The 16,994-nt window shown below is 48.7% G+C and overlaps 1 protein-coding gene across 1 annotated transcript in view; it reads right to left on the bottom strand.

Annotated features, from left to right (window-relative positions):
• The window catches only part of Safb2 (scaffold attachment factor B2), a 36,765-nt gene extending 20,606 nt beyond the window's left edge, over positions 1 to 16,159 (bottom strand). The window contains exons 1-8 of the mRNA XM_015503836.2: positions 16,042 to 16,159; positions 10,277 to 10,341; positions 9,988 to 10,194; positions 8,681 to 8,743; positions 7,812 to 7,839; positions 6,375 to 6,921; positions 5,896 to 5,945; positions 5,271 to 5,371 (exon numbers count right to left, since the gene is read on the bottom strand). Coding sequence (XP_015359322.2) covers positions 5,271 to 5,371; positions 5,896 to 5,945; positions 6,375 to 6,921; positions 7,812 to 7,839; positions 8,681 to 8,743; positions 9,988 to 10,158 — 960 coding nt within the window. The 5' untranslated portion in view covers positions 10,159 to 10,194; positions 10,277 to 10,341; positions 16,042 to 16,159. The remainder of the gene's footprint in view (positions 1 to 5,270; positions 5,372 to 5,895; positions 5,946 to 6,374; positions 6,922 to 7,811; positions 7,840 to 8,680; positions 8,744 to 9,987; positions 10,195 to 10,276; positions 10,342 to 16,041) is intronic.
• Between the last annotated feature and the right edge of the window lie 835 nt (positions 16,160 to 16,994).

Below are 16,994 nucleotides of genomic sequence, written 5' to 3' on the forward strand. Positions count from 1 at the left end.
GCCAGCAGTGGGACAAATCAGCCCCATGAAAGACCACCCTAGCCCTGGCCAGGTCACCTGCTGTGGCAGACAGGAATAAGCCCAAAGGTAAAATGCACACCCATCAGAGACCACGAGGTAGCCAACTGGAAACACAGGTGACCCACCCTGAAGACACGGGTGGCCCACCAGGCCAAGGCCAGACCTGAGAGGCGAGCATCAGTGGACAGGATTAACACAGTTACTTTAGCTCCACCCTAACCTTCAAGAAGGTGGAGGAGGCCAAGCACGTCAGGCACACACCCACAGAGACCCCAACCAAACTTCTGGAGATGAAAAGCACACGAGAGGGGACCCCAGACAGACACCATGTAAGAAAAAAATCAGGGAACCTGAAGAGACAGAAGAGAAACCACTAAAGATGAAAAAAAAAAAAAAAGATTAGGAGAAAAAACCCAAACTCAAATATCAATGAGCTGACAGCTCAGGAGTCCCCAAAGAAAGGGAGCAGGATGACCAACAACTGAAGCACAACACACCGTCACCAAACTGTCCCAACCAGGCTTAGGTTTAGGTGTCTTTAAAGCTGCGAGCAGGAAAAGACAGACTGTACTTAAGATCACCCCAGACACCGTGGCCTGTCATCCCAGCAGCTCAAAGGTCAGGAGGCTGAAGCAGGAGGATCCCAAGTTCAAGGCAAGCCTCAGCAACTTAGCAAGGCCCTAAGCAACTCAGTGAGACCCTGTCTCTAATAAAATATGTTTTTAAAAGGGTTGGGAATGTCGCTCAGTGGTTAAGAGCCCCTTGATTCAATCCCTGGTACAAAAAAAAAAAAAAAGAAAGAAAGAAAAAAGAAAAGAAAGATTAAGAATTCTTACCCAGGAAAATATAATTCAAAATGGAGGTGAACGAAGACTTCACATGTACAAACACTACAGGCGTCCACACCAGAGGACACACACCAGAGGACACACACTGAAAGTGATCTCAACAGGGACCGGACCCAGCAAACAGGAACAAAGGCTTGGCTCAGTAATCATATTCTGTTCTTACTTACAAACCTCTTTAAAATTATGTGTTTAACCCGGGGGAAGCCACAGATCAAAGGAACTTTCCTCAACATCATGGCCATCTATGGGGCCAGGGTCGTAGCTCAGTGGCAGAGCGCTTGTCTAGCACATGAGGCACTGGGTTCCATCCTCAGCACCACAAAAAAGCTTAAAAATTCAAAAATAGGTTGGGGATGTGGCTTAAGTGGTGGCGCGCTTGCCTGGCATGCGTGAGGCATTGGGTTTGATCCACATAAAAATATTGTATCCACTTTAAAAAAACTAAAAAATAAATATTTAAAAAATAATCAAAAAACTCAAAAATAAATAAATACATAAACAATCAAAAAAATTCAAAAATAAATAAATACATAAATAAAGGTATTGTATTCTCCTACTACAACTCCAAAAAATTTCATCTAAAACCAGGACCAAGACGGGGCTGTCCACTCTCATAACTCCTATTCAATGCAGTCCTCAAAACAGCCAGAGTGATCAAACAATAAAAGGGTACAAACAGGAAGTCAAACTATCTCTGTTTTCCAACAATAAGATCCTATACCTAGAAGACCCAAGAAACTGCCCCAGAAGACTTCTAGAGCTTATAAAGTAGTTCAGCAAAGTAGAAGACCAATACCCATAAATCAATGGCTTTCCTACACGCCGAAGAAGAAATCAGGAAAACCACAACGTTACAATGGCCATATTACCAAAAGCGCCATACAGATAAAATGCTATCCCCATCAAACCACCAATGACATTCTTCAGAGATTTAGGGAAAACAATTCATTTGTAAGACCCAGAGTAGCCAGCACAATACTAAGCAAGAAAAGTGAAGCAGGAGACTTACAATACCTGACCTAAAATTATACTGCAGAGCGGTGTCACGGAGACCAACGGCACAGAAGACACAAGAATAAATCCACGAACCTAGAGGCATCTGAGAGGTAACAAATGTTCCAAAAAGATATCTTTAAGATAGTAGCCCTTTTAATAAATGGTGCTATGAAACTGGTTAGCTTTGTGTAGAAAAATGAAATTAGATTCCTCTTTTTCACCCTGCACAATGGATAAAAGACAAGAATTAGACCACAAATTTTACAGGTGCTACTCCACCACACAGGTGCGGGAACCAACTTCCTGAACGAGACCCCAAAGCGCATTTAATAAATCACGAATTAATAAGTGGGGTGCCAAACAACTAAAAAGCTTCTGCATAGGGGCTGGGGCTGTAGCTCAGCTGGTAGAGTGCCTTGCATGCACAAGGCCCTGGGTCTGACCCCCAGCACCAACATAAGACGAAACAAAACAAACACTTCTGCATAGCAAAGGAAAGGGTTAGGACGTGGAGAGAGCTTCAGAATGGGAGAAAAATCTTGGCCAGCTACTCCTCCAATAGGGAATTAGTATCCAGAATATAGAAAGAACTCAAAAAACTTAGCACCAAGTCAAAACCAAAAGCCCCACAAAACACCAACCCAATAAATAAATGGACAAAAGAAACAAACAGAAACTTCTCAAAAGGAGGAAACACAAATGGTTGACAAATTGTCAGCTATCCCGCTCACTCCTTGGAATTTTTCCAAAGATCCCAAAGCAGCATGCTACAGTGATCCAGCCACCTCAAGGTTTATAGAGCACAATTCACGATAGCTAGATTATGGAATCAACCCAGATGCCCATCAGCAGATGAATGGATTAAGAAATTGTGGTGTATATCTACAATGGAGTTCTTAAGCCATTAAAAAAAAAATCACAAAATTATGGCATTTGCTGGTAAACGGGTTGAAAATGAAGAATGTCGTGTTAAATGAAATAAGCCAAACTCAAAAACTCAAAGATTTGATGTTAGTTTGTGTGTTTTTTTGTGGTGCTGGGGATTGAAACCAGGGCCTTGTGCATGTGAGGCAAGCCCTCTACCAACAGATCTGCATCCCCAGCCCTCAAAGGTCTAATGTTTCCTCTCGTTATGTGTAAGCTAGAGTAAGATAAAGAGGGAGGAAGGATAGGACCCAGATTCAAAAATACATTAACAGGAGCGAAAGGAAGTCAGGTGGAGCCCAGAAGGAAGAATGGGAGCGGGGAGAGAGGACAGGAGGGTAAAGGGGGAAGATCTTGATCTGAAATGGATTTCTATGCAGATGAGTTTGTTGGCATGAATACAGCTACTTTGCAAGAAAAAAAGGTAACTACAGAAAAAAAGGCAAGGAAAAAAAAAAAAAAACCCAGTAGCGTAGTGCATGGGTTCTTCTTTTTAAAAATATCTTTATTTATTTATTTTTATGTGGTGCTGGGGATCAAACCCAGGGCTTGGCCCGTGCTAGACGGGCGCTCTACCACTGAGCCACAACCCCAGCCCAGTGCGTGATTTCTTAAAGATGTGTGCTATAATCCCTAAACAACAGTTGGGAATGGTGGCATACGCCTGTAATCCCAGCAGTTCAGGAGGCTGAGGAAGGAGGATTGCAAATTCAAGGCCAGCCTCAGCAATTTAACGAGACCCTGTCTCAAAATGCAATATAAGGGCTGGGATGTGGCTCAGTGGGAGCGCACCCTTGGGTTCAGCCCCCACAGAGGAATAGCAAACACAGCAAAAGTTATAGACAACAAACCGAAAGTCGCACAAAGACACGGTCCACAAGAAGGCAGACCAACAGGAGAAAGGGATTGGCGCAAAGGGAAACAGCGCACCAGTGACTGGTGACGCCACGGACTCAGGACGTGGAAAGAGCCCTGGACACGGCAGTCCTGGCCTCAGGCCCACCACTGATCCAGAGGGTCAGCCTGGGTGAGGCATTTTTCCTCCTGACCTCTGGGGTCCCCAAGGAGACACACCGCAGGGCCCTTGTGCCCAGGCTCTGCCGTTAGCCCTCCAGTCAGAGACGGGGCCTCATAGCTTCCCAGCCCCCAGCACCAGGGAGCTGAGCCAAGACGGTCCTTTACTATGTCACTCTGAACGTCCTCACAAGGGCACCACTTCCAATGACAGATGAGACCCAGATGGGAGGAGACACCACGATAAGCTCTGGTGTCCTCATTCCTCGCCACATGCCCCGGTCTCCAGCTCCTCAGAGCCTCCTCTGACCACTTCACCTTGTCCACCACCTTGAGCTTCTGGCCAGAGCCAAGTTCCTGGGGCAGGGCCATCAGCCACTCCAACCCCAGCTGAAGAGTCACCTCCCAGGTGGACACAAGGCCTCGCTGGGGTGAGAGGAGCCTCCCTGAGCCACGTGCACCTGGGCTTTCCAGCAGCACCTGCTGCGATGCCAGCGGCCGCGAGAGCTACCCAAGCCGGCTGTTCAGAAAAGCTCGACATGATGGATGCTTTCTCGGGTGCGGACTGCCTACTGCTCCCTGGATGGCTAATCAGTGACAAGATCAGCGACAGACTCGTGGACGCAGGATGAGGCCATGCTAGAAACCCATAAAATGTTTCTGCCTGAAATCCTGCACCTTTCACACCATGAGGTCCTGAGCCTCCCCTCTCTCTCGGGGGCCAGGGTGGTCCTGAGGGCTTGGCATGAGGCTGTTTCAGGCATTAACTCCAGGACAGCGCAGTCATTTCTAATTGCCCTTCAGGGCCTGTGGGGGGCTTCTGAACTGTGTACTTTCTCTCCTGTGTATTCCAACAGCACTTTAGTGATTTGTTTTTTGGTACCAGGGATTGAACGCAGGGAGCCTAACCACTGAGCCACACCCCCCCCCACCTTTTATTTCTTGAGACAGGGTCTTGCTAAGTTGCTGAGGGTGAGCCTTGAACTTGGGATCCTGCTCTCTTGGCCTCCCATGCTGCTGGACTACAGGACTGTAGTGTACAGCACTGTGCCCTGCTAGCGATTGATCTTTAAACCATCATCACATTCCACTTTATCAAAGTACACATAAAATGCCAGAAGATAGAAAGGCCGAACCCACACTTACCGTTAAGGAAAACACCAGCACGCGGCTGTAAGTTTGCACAGACCAGAAGAGTCTGTGTGTTTATGACAAGTCACAAAGACAGAGGGTCTTAGGTAATGGCTACCTACACACGGTCCCAAGCAGGGGTAAGAAGGAGCCTTCTGCCTTGCTTCCCAAGGGATCCTGATAGCCCTGAACCAGAAAATAGGGCACACTACTGGGAGCTTGGTGGGTCTCCCCTTTCGGACATTTAAGACCAGAAATGAGAATCAATGAAACCAACAGCAAGCAACAAGCTCTCTAGCTCCTTTTTTAACCCCCAATGTTTTAGGCTGCACATACCTTCCCGTATTTGCTGAAGAGGTTCTTCAGGTCAGTGGCACGGGTGGTGGAGGACAGCCCGCTGACCCACAGATTCCTTCCCGAACTGCTGCCCACACGGCCTGCGGGAGAGGGAGATCATGGCACTCACCTCCAGGCACACCGGGAAGTGCCGCCGCCCTGAGAACTGCAGCCCCTTCTAGCACCCTCACTGTGCCCAGCGTCAATGCCTCTACCTTATGGCACTGCAGTGCCACAAACCCACAAGGCAGACAGGGAAATTCTGCCAGCAGAAGGTGAGACTCTCTGTTTGAGGACTAACAGCAGAGCCATCTCTCATGGTGGAATCCTCTTTGGACGACTGGTTCTCAATCAAGACTGCAGTGTCTGAAAGGGTCGCCTCACTATTACTCAACGGGTTGAAGTGTACCCATCTCGGAATGCGAATCACACTATCCATAAATAAAAACCACGACTGACACAGAGAGCACAGTGCTCCCAACCACCCAACTCATCCCTAGAAACCATCAGCGGCTAACTGTGGCAGCCCAACATGATGGCCCGGACACGGGGACCGGACGCGAGGGCTGCGCAGCCCCTCCCCCAACACCAGCTAGTCCTCGCCCCCGCGACTGGGAACTCCTACCTTTTTCATCTTTAATGACTGGCTTTATATCTTTTTCTTCCTTAAAAGAGCTAGAGACAAAAGTTAATGTTACTCATACAGGAAAAAAACTAAAGAGAACTAAATTAAAGGTATGATATGTGCTAAAACTGAATACCTACCAGAAAATTAGTCTGAAATAAAATTTTAAGACACCTTTGTGAGCTTATTTTGGAAAATCTGACCCCCAAAATACAATGTCAGATTTGTAAAAGTCAATGTCAATTCAATTAAGCTGAAGATAACAATTAACAATTTAAAAACACAACCATGGTAGGTTGATAAGAAATAAAGGAATGGAATCACCCATTAAAAAGACACAGAGAAATAAACACTGTTGGGAGGTAAACTACAATTTCAGCAGTCTGGCTGGCCAATTGCAGAAAAAACAGCTTATGTGTGTCATTAAATGACCAATGAAAAGGAGATAGCGTCTGGTCTAAAACTGAGAAACAACAAACCTCATTTTCTGATCAGCGCCCTCACTGGTTGAGGACTCTTTAGGAGCCGGAGGGACTTCATTACAAGCTTCAAAATCAAACTTCTTCACGTCTTCTTTGCTATCTCTGGGCTCTGGGCTTGGAGCTTCCGTGGGCGCTTCCGCGGCCTCCTGGCTAGAGGCCTCCGCGAGCTCGGAGCCCGCGCTACTCTGCTCAACTGGCTTCTCTAGCCCTACAGGCTCACAGTCCGTCCTCGCGCCTTCGCCTGTCTGCTCCACGGGCTCCCTTTTCACTACCGCTAACAGGGTGTCTGCCTCGCTCCACTGAGCGCGTGTTGACTCGCTGGCCAAATCTAAATCTCCCTCCTCCTCCTCCTCCTCCTCCTGCTCTTCCTCCTCCTCCTCTTCCGGGTGGGCGCTGCCAAAAAGGTCCTCTTCCTCCGCAAGCTTTCTGTCTGGCCCCACGCTACTTGTATCCTGTGCAAATGGCTGCTCCAGCTCGGAACCTTCTTCTTTTACTGGCTCAGATTTACAAGTTTCCCCCAAAATGTCGAGTATTTTCTCATTTTCTACGGATTTAACAGGAATAGAATGGCACAAGGTTTAATTACCAGGGAAATAAAGCAATCACAATGTGGAACTGGCACGGCTGCCACACTAACACGAAGAGAACTGCTAGCTACACAGAGATTGGAAAACCCGCGGGTACACACAGTTACACTGGTTACACTACCTGCGCGCCGCCTACTAGGTAAGCCTCTACGCTACAGGGGAGAGAAAAGCCCCAGATTTAAACACCTACAACCACTGGGCTGTTTCAAGACAGACTTCCAAGTTTTGTGAGATCTGGGTCTTCCAACTTATCTTCCAATGTCCCGGTGCCGAATCAAATGCAATCACCGTGCACTGAACAGTTTAATTTCCAAACTTCTTTGATTTTCAGTTAACAAAACAGTTCAATGTGAAAACCAGAATCTCTTCCGTCAGCAGGAGATAAACACAGTCCAGAAGGGGAATGCGATGTTGGAATTTTCTTGAAGAAACTCTGCCTCCTCTTCTGGAGTCCAGACACTTCTCGGGTTACCGAGCCCTGACACCAGCGTTAGCCTGCCTTACTGCGTTCACCAAATCGACTGCAGCAAAATATCACAAGATCTGTTTCATGTGTAGAAACACATGGAAGAAACCCAGGGGGAATTACTTAAATGCCACTCCATGTGGATAGAGATGAAAATCATCACTACATCTCAACCAAAATGTCTGACCTCAAGAAGCCAGAACAGCACTCTACAGATCTGGTGATACGTACGGGTTTCCAATCTCTGATCCTCGTACGATCTGGATTGTCCACCACTAGGGTAATTTACAAGACCATAACACAGCTTAAGATATACACCGCTTTAAGTAAGAGTAGCGCGAAAAATTCCAAACCATACTGTCGTGTTTCTCTTATCAGTACCTGGCTCCAAGAGAGGTTCTTCAATATCCTATTTAAGAAAGACAAGAAAAAGCAGATCCACAGTCACTCTAAAAGCTGCACAGGCACGTTACCCGCAGACTCGGCTTCAGTCTCCAGTAAGGAGAGGCCTGTTTCCAGACTCTCCAAACACCCCATCCTACAGCACCACAGCCACCACACTCTCACACGGCCACTTCCTCTGGGACCAGTGGGATGGCAGTGGCAACTCCAGCCTGCCCTGTTCACCCCCAAATGTGGCCACCATACTCTGTCCCCAAAATGATCAAGGCCACCATAGTTGGCAGGGACTTCTGGGTCAAAGCGGAGGTTCTACAGCCTATCACTGCACCTCACAACGGATTGAGGTAGAAAAACCATCTCCCCACGGCCAGCTGGTATTTGTAACCAGAACTTTTTATCTTTAACAGACCAGACCTCTCTCTTCCCTGCTGCAAACCTCCCAACTACCCCTCCAGGAAGCAATCACACCCTCCCTGGCTAGGGCAGCTGAGCCCTGCTTCTGTACTCCCACCCTGCCCTCTTAGCCACTGCCCACACCATGGCTCCCATTTCCTATTCCCTGTGCTAACTCCAGGCCTGGATTCAGACAGGACTCCTGAGAAACTTGGAGGCACGTTCATGCCAACCAACTGCTTCCTCGCAGCACTTGCTCCTGGTCACATCCCTGTGGGTTCTGTAAGAGCCCCTCAATCCAAACTCTGAGACTGAGACTGCATCCATTCTACCAAGTACCCCCAACCCCGGCTCAGCGTCAACACTTAGTCCACGCCCTTCTCCCACACGCACTTTCTCTCACTGAGGAAAACTGTTGTTCGTTTCCAAAATCGCAGACTCAGATGATATCTTACCGGAATCACTTTGAAGTCCAATGATGAAGCTTCCAAAGTGCTCTCGAAGCCTTCCCCATCCACCTGAAAAAGGAGATAGAGCGTTACTTTATGGGCACCAGAGCTGTGAATGCTAAGGCCTGCAATTTGCCACTTGTGTCCCTGTCCTTCAAGTGCCTGTGGCCACATGCAGACCCACTGTGAGATCACTCAGTTTCCCCCTCCCCCTGTCCCTGCACTGCACCACACCTGTGTCCCACAGTGGCTCACAGGTGGTGGGCGCGCTGTCTGCTGGCTGAAGAACAGGAAACCGACTTCCAGGGCAGGTTCTAAGCACCGGTGGTTTACTTCCACTACCCAAGCCCAACTTTTCCAAAGTAGAAACAAAACGTGAGCCAAAATTTAAAATCGGAAACTCCTCCAATTTCACTTGATAGCAATACTTTACTAGGCACTTTTTTGTAGGATTTTTTTTTTTTAAGCAGTGCCAGAGATGGAACCCAGGACCTTGTGCATGCTAGGCAAGCAGTCTGCCACTGAGCTACACGCGGGCCTTCAAGCTTTTATGTATAGTGATCCCTCCTTTTTCTAAATCAGAACCTAGGACCTAGATGCCTTCAAGAAGCAGGAAGTAAGAAAGCAAGCACACCCTGGAAATGGCAGAAATGGCACCACAGCAGGGTGCGAAGAAAAGAGGGCAAGCCAGCTGCTCCACGCCACTCGCCGGACGAGTGGATCGTGAGTCTGGAGCTCACAACTTCCGACATCAGGGTTAAGATTCAGTCCTATAAGGGCCTTTTTCCCCAAAGGTGAAAGCTAAAATGCCTTAAAATAAAATAACCAACTACAATGGCTGGGCACGTGTCACAGTCAGGTTAAGATGACACTCAGTGCTAGGGTGGCGTGAGCCATAAGTGTCTGGTCTGTCATTCTGAGCACCTCCCCAACAGTAGGAGGGCCTGGATGGCGGGTGAGTGACCATTTGTTACCTCTGTATTCACGCTCCATGTTAAACACACACATATAACCTTCTTAAAAGGAGAAGACTCTCACTAACCGTGTCAGCCGTCTGTTTGATGGCTCACAACACCACAACACGCTGAGAAATGGTCTGCCTGCCAAATACTCTCCGATACTCACCATGCTCTACTTCAAAGCCATCTACTGTTTAATTCCTGACCCGCATGGTGCTTAAATGGAGGTAACTGTTACCAGGGCTGGGCCCCCGCCAGGAGCCCAAGGGATGAGCCCAGGCTCCCCCACACCAACAGCCCGACCGCTGGGTGCCTCGGGCTGCTCGCACGCACCCGCGTCTCCAAGTTACCTACAGCGTGTTCCGTGAGCTGAGCTGGAAGCTGTCCCAGCCGCGCAGCCACGTACTCTTTACTGCGGCAGAAGGAGGCGAGAATGCCGTCGGGGGCGCTGTCCTCCCCAAAGTCTGCAGCGCCACTGCTCTCAGCCTCAGCGCCGTCCAGAAGGCGCATGTCCACCACGCCCATGTCCTGTAAACTCTCCAAACCTGCTTCCACGTCCTCCTGAGAGGAGAGGACGGGCATGAGCAAGGCTGAGCAGAGCGCGCAGGGCTGCTGCGGCCACCTCCCCTTCATCGCCATGTACCTGCCCGTCCCTGGAGTCTTCTTCCAGGCCGTTGTCCTCTGTGCCCTCCTCCTCCACCTTTTGTCCTGAACACAGAATAACAGCCCATCAGCTAGCGCGCAGGCGCTGGACTCAGGAACTCACACAGGACAGACTGCAGTCTTTGGCTAGACTGGGTTACAAAGGAAACTAAAAGTGTCTTTTTCTATCACTGTAATTTTGTCTCCACTGATGTTCTAAGCAAGCCACCAGCTCTCACGGGAACAGCCAAGGTGTCAGTAACCTCTCTAGATATTGACGTTTTTCACAAAGTAACTATAAGGTTCAAAGCATTTCAAAAGCACTCTAATCACCTTCCTTCCCTAAAATAAGAAACCGCAGAAGACAAGGGTCAAAAAGAAAACAAAAACAAAAACAAAAAACATAAAAGAAACTATGATGCCCTCTAGTCATCAAAGAACTGCATCCTAAACCAGGGTAAGGGGTGGGGCAGCCCTACCCCGTAAAGGAACAGGAAACCAACTTACAGGGTCCCATTCTGAGCACACAGGGGCCAAACCAACCACACAGCAACAAACCACCATGCTGGACTGTCAACTTGCTGGACCTCCCTACCCGCCACCCACTGCAAGCAGGTCACCTGTTTTGTCATTTTTTCAGCTCAGCAACAATTATTTTCTGTAAGGCAAAAAGGCAAAGGTTGCCCTAAAGTCAAGAGCACCCTGGGTCTTCTGAAGGCTGAAGAATTTCACAGTCACTGAGGCACTGCCGGGGGGGGGGAGGAAACTTCAAGACTTGACAGGAGGACAAGCTCCCTGGGCTGCACACAGCTCCAGTTCTGAAAACTGTGCACGGTCTCCATGTGCAGCATGCAAACACACCTGATGAAAATGCACACGCACTTGTGCACTCCTTCTCAAAAGTGGGTGTGGCCCAGGTACCCAGGGAAAGCAAGTTAGGGTGCATTTTCACTCATAAATGACAGCCAGAGGTTCTAGTGTTTGGGGCGATCTGGAATGCCCGAGATATTTCTGGTTGTCACAACTGGGGGATGCTACCAGCACCTAGTGGGTAGTGCCAATACTGTTCAACACCATGCCGTGCTCAGGACACAGCCCTGTCACAGAGTCATCTCACTTGTCAACAGTGCTGAGGTAGAAAAGCCTGACAGGGCCTCATGACTTTAAAAACAGACTCTCAAAGAATCCTTGACAGCCTCTGCATCTTTACCTTACAGAAAATAATTGCTGCTGAGCTGAAAAGTGACAAAACAGGTGACCTCCTGTAGGTGGCGGGTAGGGAGGACCAGCAAAGTAACAGTCCAGCATGGTGGTTTGTTGGTCTGTAGAGATCCTCAGCCCCCAGCCCCAGCCCCAGCCCCTACACTGGTTTAGGCTGCAGTTTTCTGATTACTGATCACAACTTTTTATGTTCCTTTTTTTTTTTTTGGAAACCCCCCTGTCCTCTGTACTTTCTTCAAAACAAAGACATCAACTTTTATTAAAATGTCTGTACACATGCAGGCTGGATATGTGGCTGCACCTGTAAAACACAGGGGTACCAAACACAAAGCCCCACCACCTGGGAAGGTGAAGCGCTGTTACATGTTTGAGACCTCGTGCCACAGAGTGGAGGTGAGTATACTTCCTCTAAGTATATAAGTATATCTACATGTTCCAGGTTATCTACAAGTACTTCCTCTAGTTCTGAAAATAAATAAACAAGGAAACCTACCTCTGATTGAAGTCCCACCCTGCAGGATCTGCACGCTACACACTCGCAGCAGCCCATGCCCTGCTCTCATGGCTGGGCACTGGGAGCTTCCTAACACTCGCAGCAGGCTCCCTGGCTTCAATATCCACAAGTGACATGGGAGAGAATCTGGCTCAGCTCCAAAGCTCAGAACCCAAACTCAGCTGTCCTGCCTCCCATCATAAGTGAGCACAGTCTCTCCTTCTGAAACACATGCTTTAATTATGTTTGGTAATCGCTCCTAATTTCTAAGCCCCTAAACATCCACAAAGGATGTAAAGAGGAGGCACACATACCAGAAGCTTCCCAAACAGGAGGGGGCAAGAGACCAGTGCCGCAGATGGGCAGCTCCCCAACTCCCAGTGGCTGATCTGCACTAACTGAAAGGCAAGAAGCGGGGACATGGGCGGGAAACTAAAGCTTGCTCTGGCCCATTCCAATTTGGAACCCCCCCAATATTTGCCTTTTAGCTGTAGTTGGACGCAATGTCCTTATTTACTTTCATGTGGTGTTGGGGATCGAACCCAGGGCCTTGCCTGTGTTAGGCATGTGCTCGGCTGCTGAGCCACAACCCCAGCCCTCACTTTGCATCTTAACCTTTCAAAATCCACTGTCAAGTCTTCAACAGTTTTTCCTGTTTAGATGAACGACAGGAGAGGACTCATGTTTAATCCGCACTACGGACGTGAAGTTCTGGAATCGGTGCAACTCGGCTGCACAATGATCAGAAACGATTGGCTAATTCCTCCCAATCAGACCCTTTCGTGGAAACACAAGGATCTTCTTTTAACCTTCAAGCCATCAGGGTCCAGCACGTCACGTAGGGAACCTCATGCCCAGACCCTCCAGAGGGAGGTAGCTGACTGAGTCTAACTCTGCCCGGGGACCCGGGCCACCGGTTTCTTCTCTCTGGACCTGGCAATTTCTTAGAAAGAAGGGGAAGGGACCAGAAGCGCTCTAATCCCTCAAGAGCCAAGGCTATGAAAGTTTTCTCTACACTTATGGAAGTAACCACTGTCCAAGCTTTGCTGACAAAATGCTAATTCCAAGTAGTTTTGAGTTGACCTGCTTTAAACCAGTCTTTCAGACAAGCGTGTGAATGACTAACAGCTAAACTTCTACTAAGGTTGAGTTGGTTTAATGATACAAAGATGCTGATAGAAGCCAAGGACATTTGAATTAATACGCCCTGAATCTGTTTTAAATGAAACACCTACATTAAAAAGTTTTAAACTATTATTTTCACAAATATTCAGAAACATACTTTCAGATCACAAATAACATCTCATCAGAAGCCACCTATATGTTACAGAGAGTCTCAGAGTCTAGTCCATTCAGTGTCCCTAGCTCAAAGACAATCCAGTGTTGAAGTCAGGATCTGAAAGGTTCAAACGTGTTGAAGACCTGGTCCCCAATGAGGTAACGACCAGAGATGAGGCTTTTGGGAACCAACTGCACCATGTTGCTCTAACCTCCAGGGTGGACGACAAGTCTGCGGGCTGAGTGATGTATAGGAACCTTGAGAAGTGGGAACTGCAGGCAGGTAGGCATGGCTGGAGGAAGCAAGTCACTGGGGGATTGCCCTGGGAGATCGTGTCCTGTCCCTGGCCCCTTCCCTCCCTCTCTCTGCTTCCTGGACTCATGAGTTGAGGTTTGCTCTGCCATGATGCTCTGCCTGACCTCTGGCCCAAGGCAATGGAGCCAGCGGACAGTGGACTAAAACCTTAAACCAAAATAAACCTTTTCTCCTCTAAGTTGTTTGTGTCCAGTATTTTGGTCACAGCAAAGAAAAGCTAACACAAGAACAAAAAGATACATCAATGTTTCAAAGTTAATTTTAACACCTTAACTAAAACTTTAACCTTTTAAAACATACGGGTTAGTATGTATTAGGAAGAAGTTGTCCTTCTTTTGAAAAAGTGCTAAAGAAATACAATGAGGGCTGGGGCTGGGGCTCAGTGGTAGAGCACTCGCCTAGCACATGTGAGGTACTGGGCTCGATCCTCAGGACCACATCAAGATAAATAGATAAATAAACTCATTGTGTCCATCTACAAACTAAAGAAAAACACACACAAAAAAATAAATTGTTAGAAAACATAACGTATACTATATATCATGTAAAAACATGATGCTAACTATATTTTTACTTTCTGAGCAACCATCCTCCATTGCCTGAATTTAGTACCATCTGGATGAAGCATGTACAGCTGGGAGATTTTTTAGTTATAGGTGGACACAACATCTTTATTTTATTTTTACGTGGTGCTGAGGATAGAACCCAGTGCCTCACGCCTGGTAGGCGAGCGCTTTACCTCTGAGCCACAGCCTAAGCCCAACTGTGAGAATTTTCACATGGCACCTTTCCAGAAACAATTCTAGGAGTTGGGGATGTAGCTCAGTGGGGGAGCACTTGTCTAGCATGCACAGGCCCTAAGTTCCATCCCCAGCACCACAAATAAACAATCTGGGCATGATAGCCCATGCCTAAGTGGCTTGGGAGGCTAAGGCAGGAGGAGGGCAGTTCAAAGCCAGCCTCAGCAACTTAGTAAGGCCCTGTCTCAAAATAAAAAAAAGGGTGGGGATGTGTCTCAGTGGTTAAGCGCCCCTGGGATCAATCTCTGGTACCCCACCCCATGATTTTAAAAAACATTTTTAATTGTAGATGGACACAATAAATTTATTTATTCTCTTTTTTTAATGTGGTGCCAAGGATCAAATGCAGTGCCTCACACGTGCTAGGCAAGCGCTCTACCACTGAGCCACAACCCCAGCCCCTTCCCCAAATTTTTATTAAAAAATAAATTAGAAAACATCAAGTGTGGTTGCACACACCTATAATTCCAGCCACTCAGAAGGCTGAGGCGAGACGATCACAAGTTCAAGGCAACTTAGCAAGACTGTCTCTCAAAATAAGATGTAAAAAGAGCTGGAGATGTAGCTCAGTGGGACTACACCCGAGGGTTCAACCCTCAGTGCCATGAAAAGAAATACACGTCATCACACAGAAGTCTCAGATCATATTGTCCCCATCGCTGTAAAATCTAATGTGAACAATAATTAGAACAACCAAAGTTCTGGAGTTTCAATATTTAAAACTAAGTGCTTTTGAAAATAACCAGTAGCAGCCACAAAATAGAATGAAGTCCTGATGTGTCACATGGCTGGGCCTTAAAAAAAAAAAAAGCAGCTAAATGAAGGGGGCTGGCAGGAAAGGCCATTGGAGCCCACTCACATGGAACACCTGCAACAGGTGACTCGGGGCTCCTGGTTGTGGGGGCTGGACACACAGGGACAGGAGAGTGATGGCTAATGGGCTGGGGTCTCCTTTTGGGGGAAGGAAATGTTCTGGAATGAAGACAGTGGTGGTCAGTGCATGTTCTCGTGAACACAATAAAAGCCCCTGAACTGGACACCCTAGGAATTAAGATTTGTGAATTCTATCTCAATTGTTGGAAAAAACATACTGGTAAGACATAAGCTGGGTACAAATACCCTAACAATCTATTTTGGATCCTAGACAGGAGGACGGGCTCTATTTGGTCTCGGGCTGGTTTCATTTTCCTTGGTTTGTTATTTTTTGAACAAGGAAGGGAGCCAAGCAAGTGCCACACTGAGTTGCTCAGAGCAGGAGGGCAGCCCAGGCCGTGCTGCACTGGGCTCTTTTCAAGCCCTGTGTGCCCTGTACTGGTGACTGCAGGGGGGTTGTGGGGGGCTTTACCACCGAGCTACACACAGCCCTTTTCATTGTTTGAGACAGGGTCTCACTCAGTTGACTGGGGCCTCTGAGTGGCTGAGCTTAACCTTGAACTAGTGCTCCTCCTGCCATGGCCTCCCAAGACGCTGGGTTTAATGTGTATTTTAACTTTACCTGGCACTGTGCACCTGGCGCACCTACTTAGCAGGTAGTGAAGAGCAAGCCTGGTTCTTAGAGGGGACGCTGATGGCCAGCAAAGTCCTCCTCCCAGCCTGAGGGGCAGGAAGTGTACAAGAGCGACTCCTGGGCTCCAAGCAGCCAAGGGTCAAGTGGTTACCTTTAACACATCTCTTGGTTGTCCTCCTGCTTGTGGTTTCCAACTCGATGCCAACTTCGTCAGGATCTTGCCCTTCTTCCTTAACCGCCTATTAGGAAGAGATGATGATTTTTTACAAGGTCATTAAGAGCTGGGCAGCAGCACACACTGTTCTTTGTAAGTAGCAACTCCCCAGTAAACAAAAGCGAACCCCCTCTTGCAAAGAGCAACTCCACTTCTGTTGTGCGGGTTGCAAGCCTAACACAGGACGATCCCAGAACAAGTGGGTTCTCCTTGGGCCCAAGGCCCAGAAGACAAAGGGGAGGCAGGCTGTGACCCTGGGCTCCAGAACTTATCTCAGAGCCCAACCTTGCACTTTTAAGTTATACCCCGGGACAACAATGAGAGAGACGCGCCGGCCAGGCCAGGGGCTGGGTGGGTGGCCTCACTCAACAGGGCCTTCCCTTCCTGGTCCAGGACCCACAGGCCTCTGCGCCCAAGGAGCTTGTTCCAGTTGGGACCCTCCCCCTACGACTGGGGGATGTGCCTCTAGGGAGGGACACAGGACGCGTGACCCTGGCAGGGAGCTGGAGCAGCAGCACCTCAGTGGAGGTGGCCACGCAGGTGACATCTCAGACAGACTCGAGATGACCCCAGGCTCCAGCCAACCTGGGGGCTGGAGTGGAGGACGGACTAGTGCAAAGGCCTTGGGGCAGGGGCGGGCAGCGCCTCCCCGTGCGTCCAGCTCTTCAGTCCCCCATTCTCCAGAGCAGGAGACCGAGGTGCAGCAGGACAAGCGGGCGCCGCCAAGGTCACAGCGCCCAGCCCCGACCCAGCCCCGCGAGAGGTTCGGGGCCGCACCGGGGCGCAGGCTGGAGGGGGCCGGGAGGCGAGGCACAGAGAGGGACGGAAGCGGGCCAAGGTCACACAGCCGGCCGCGGTGACAGCCCGAGCGGGGCCGTGCCGGGGCCGTG

The sequence above is a fragment of the Marmota marmota genome, unplaced genomic scaffold, assembly GCF_001458135.2.
Source record: "Marmota marmota marmota unplaced genomic scaffold, marMar, whole genome shotgun sequence".
Classification (NCBI taxonomy): Eukaryota; Metazoa; Chordata; class Mammalia; order Rodentia; family Sciuridae; genus Marmota; species Marmota marmota.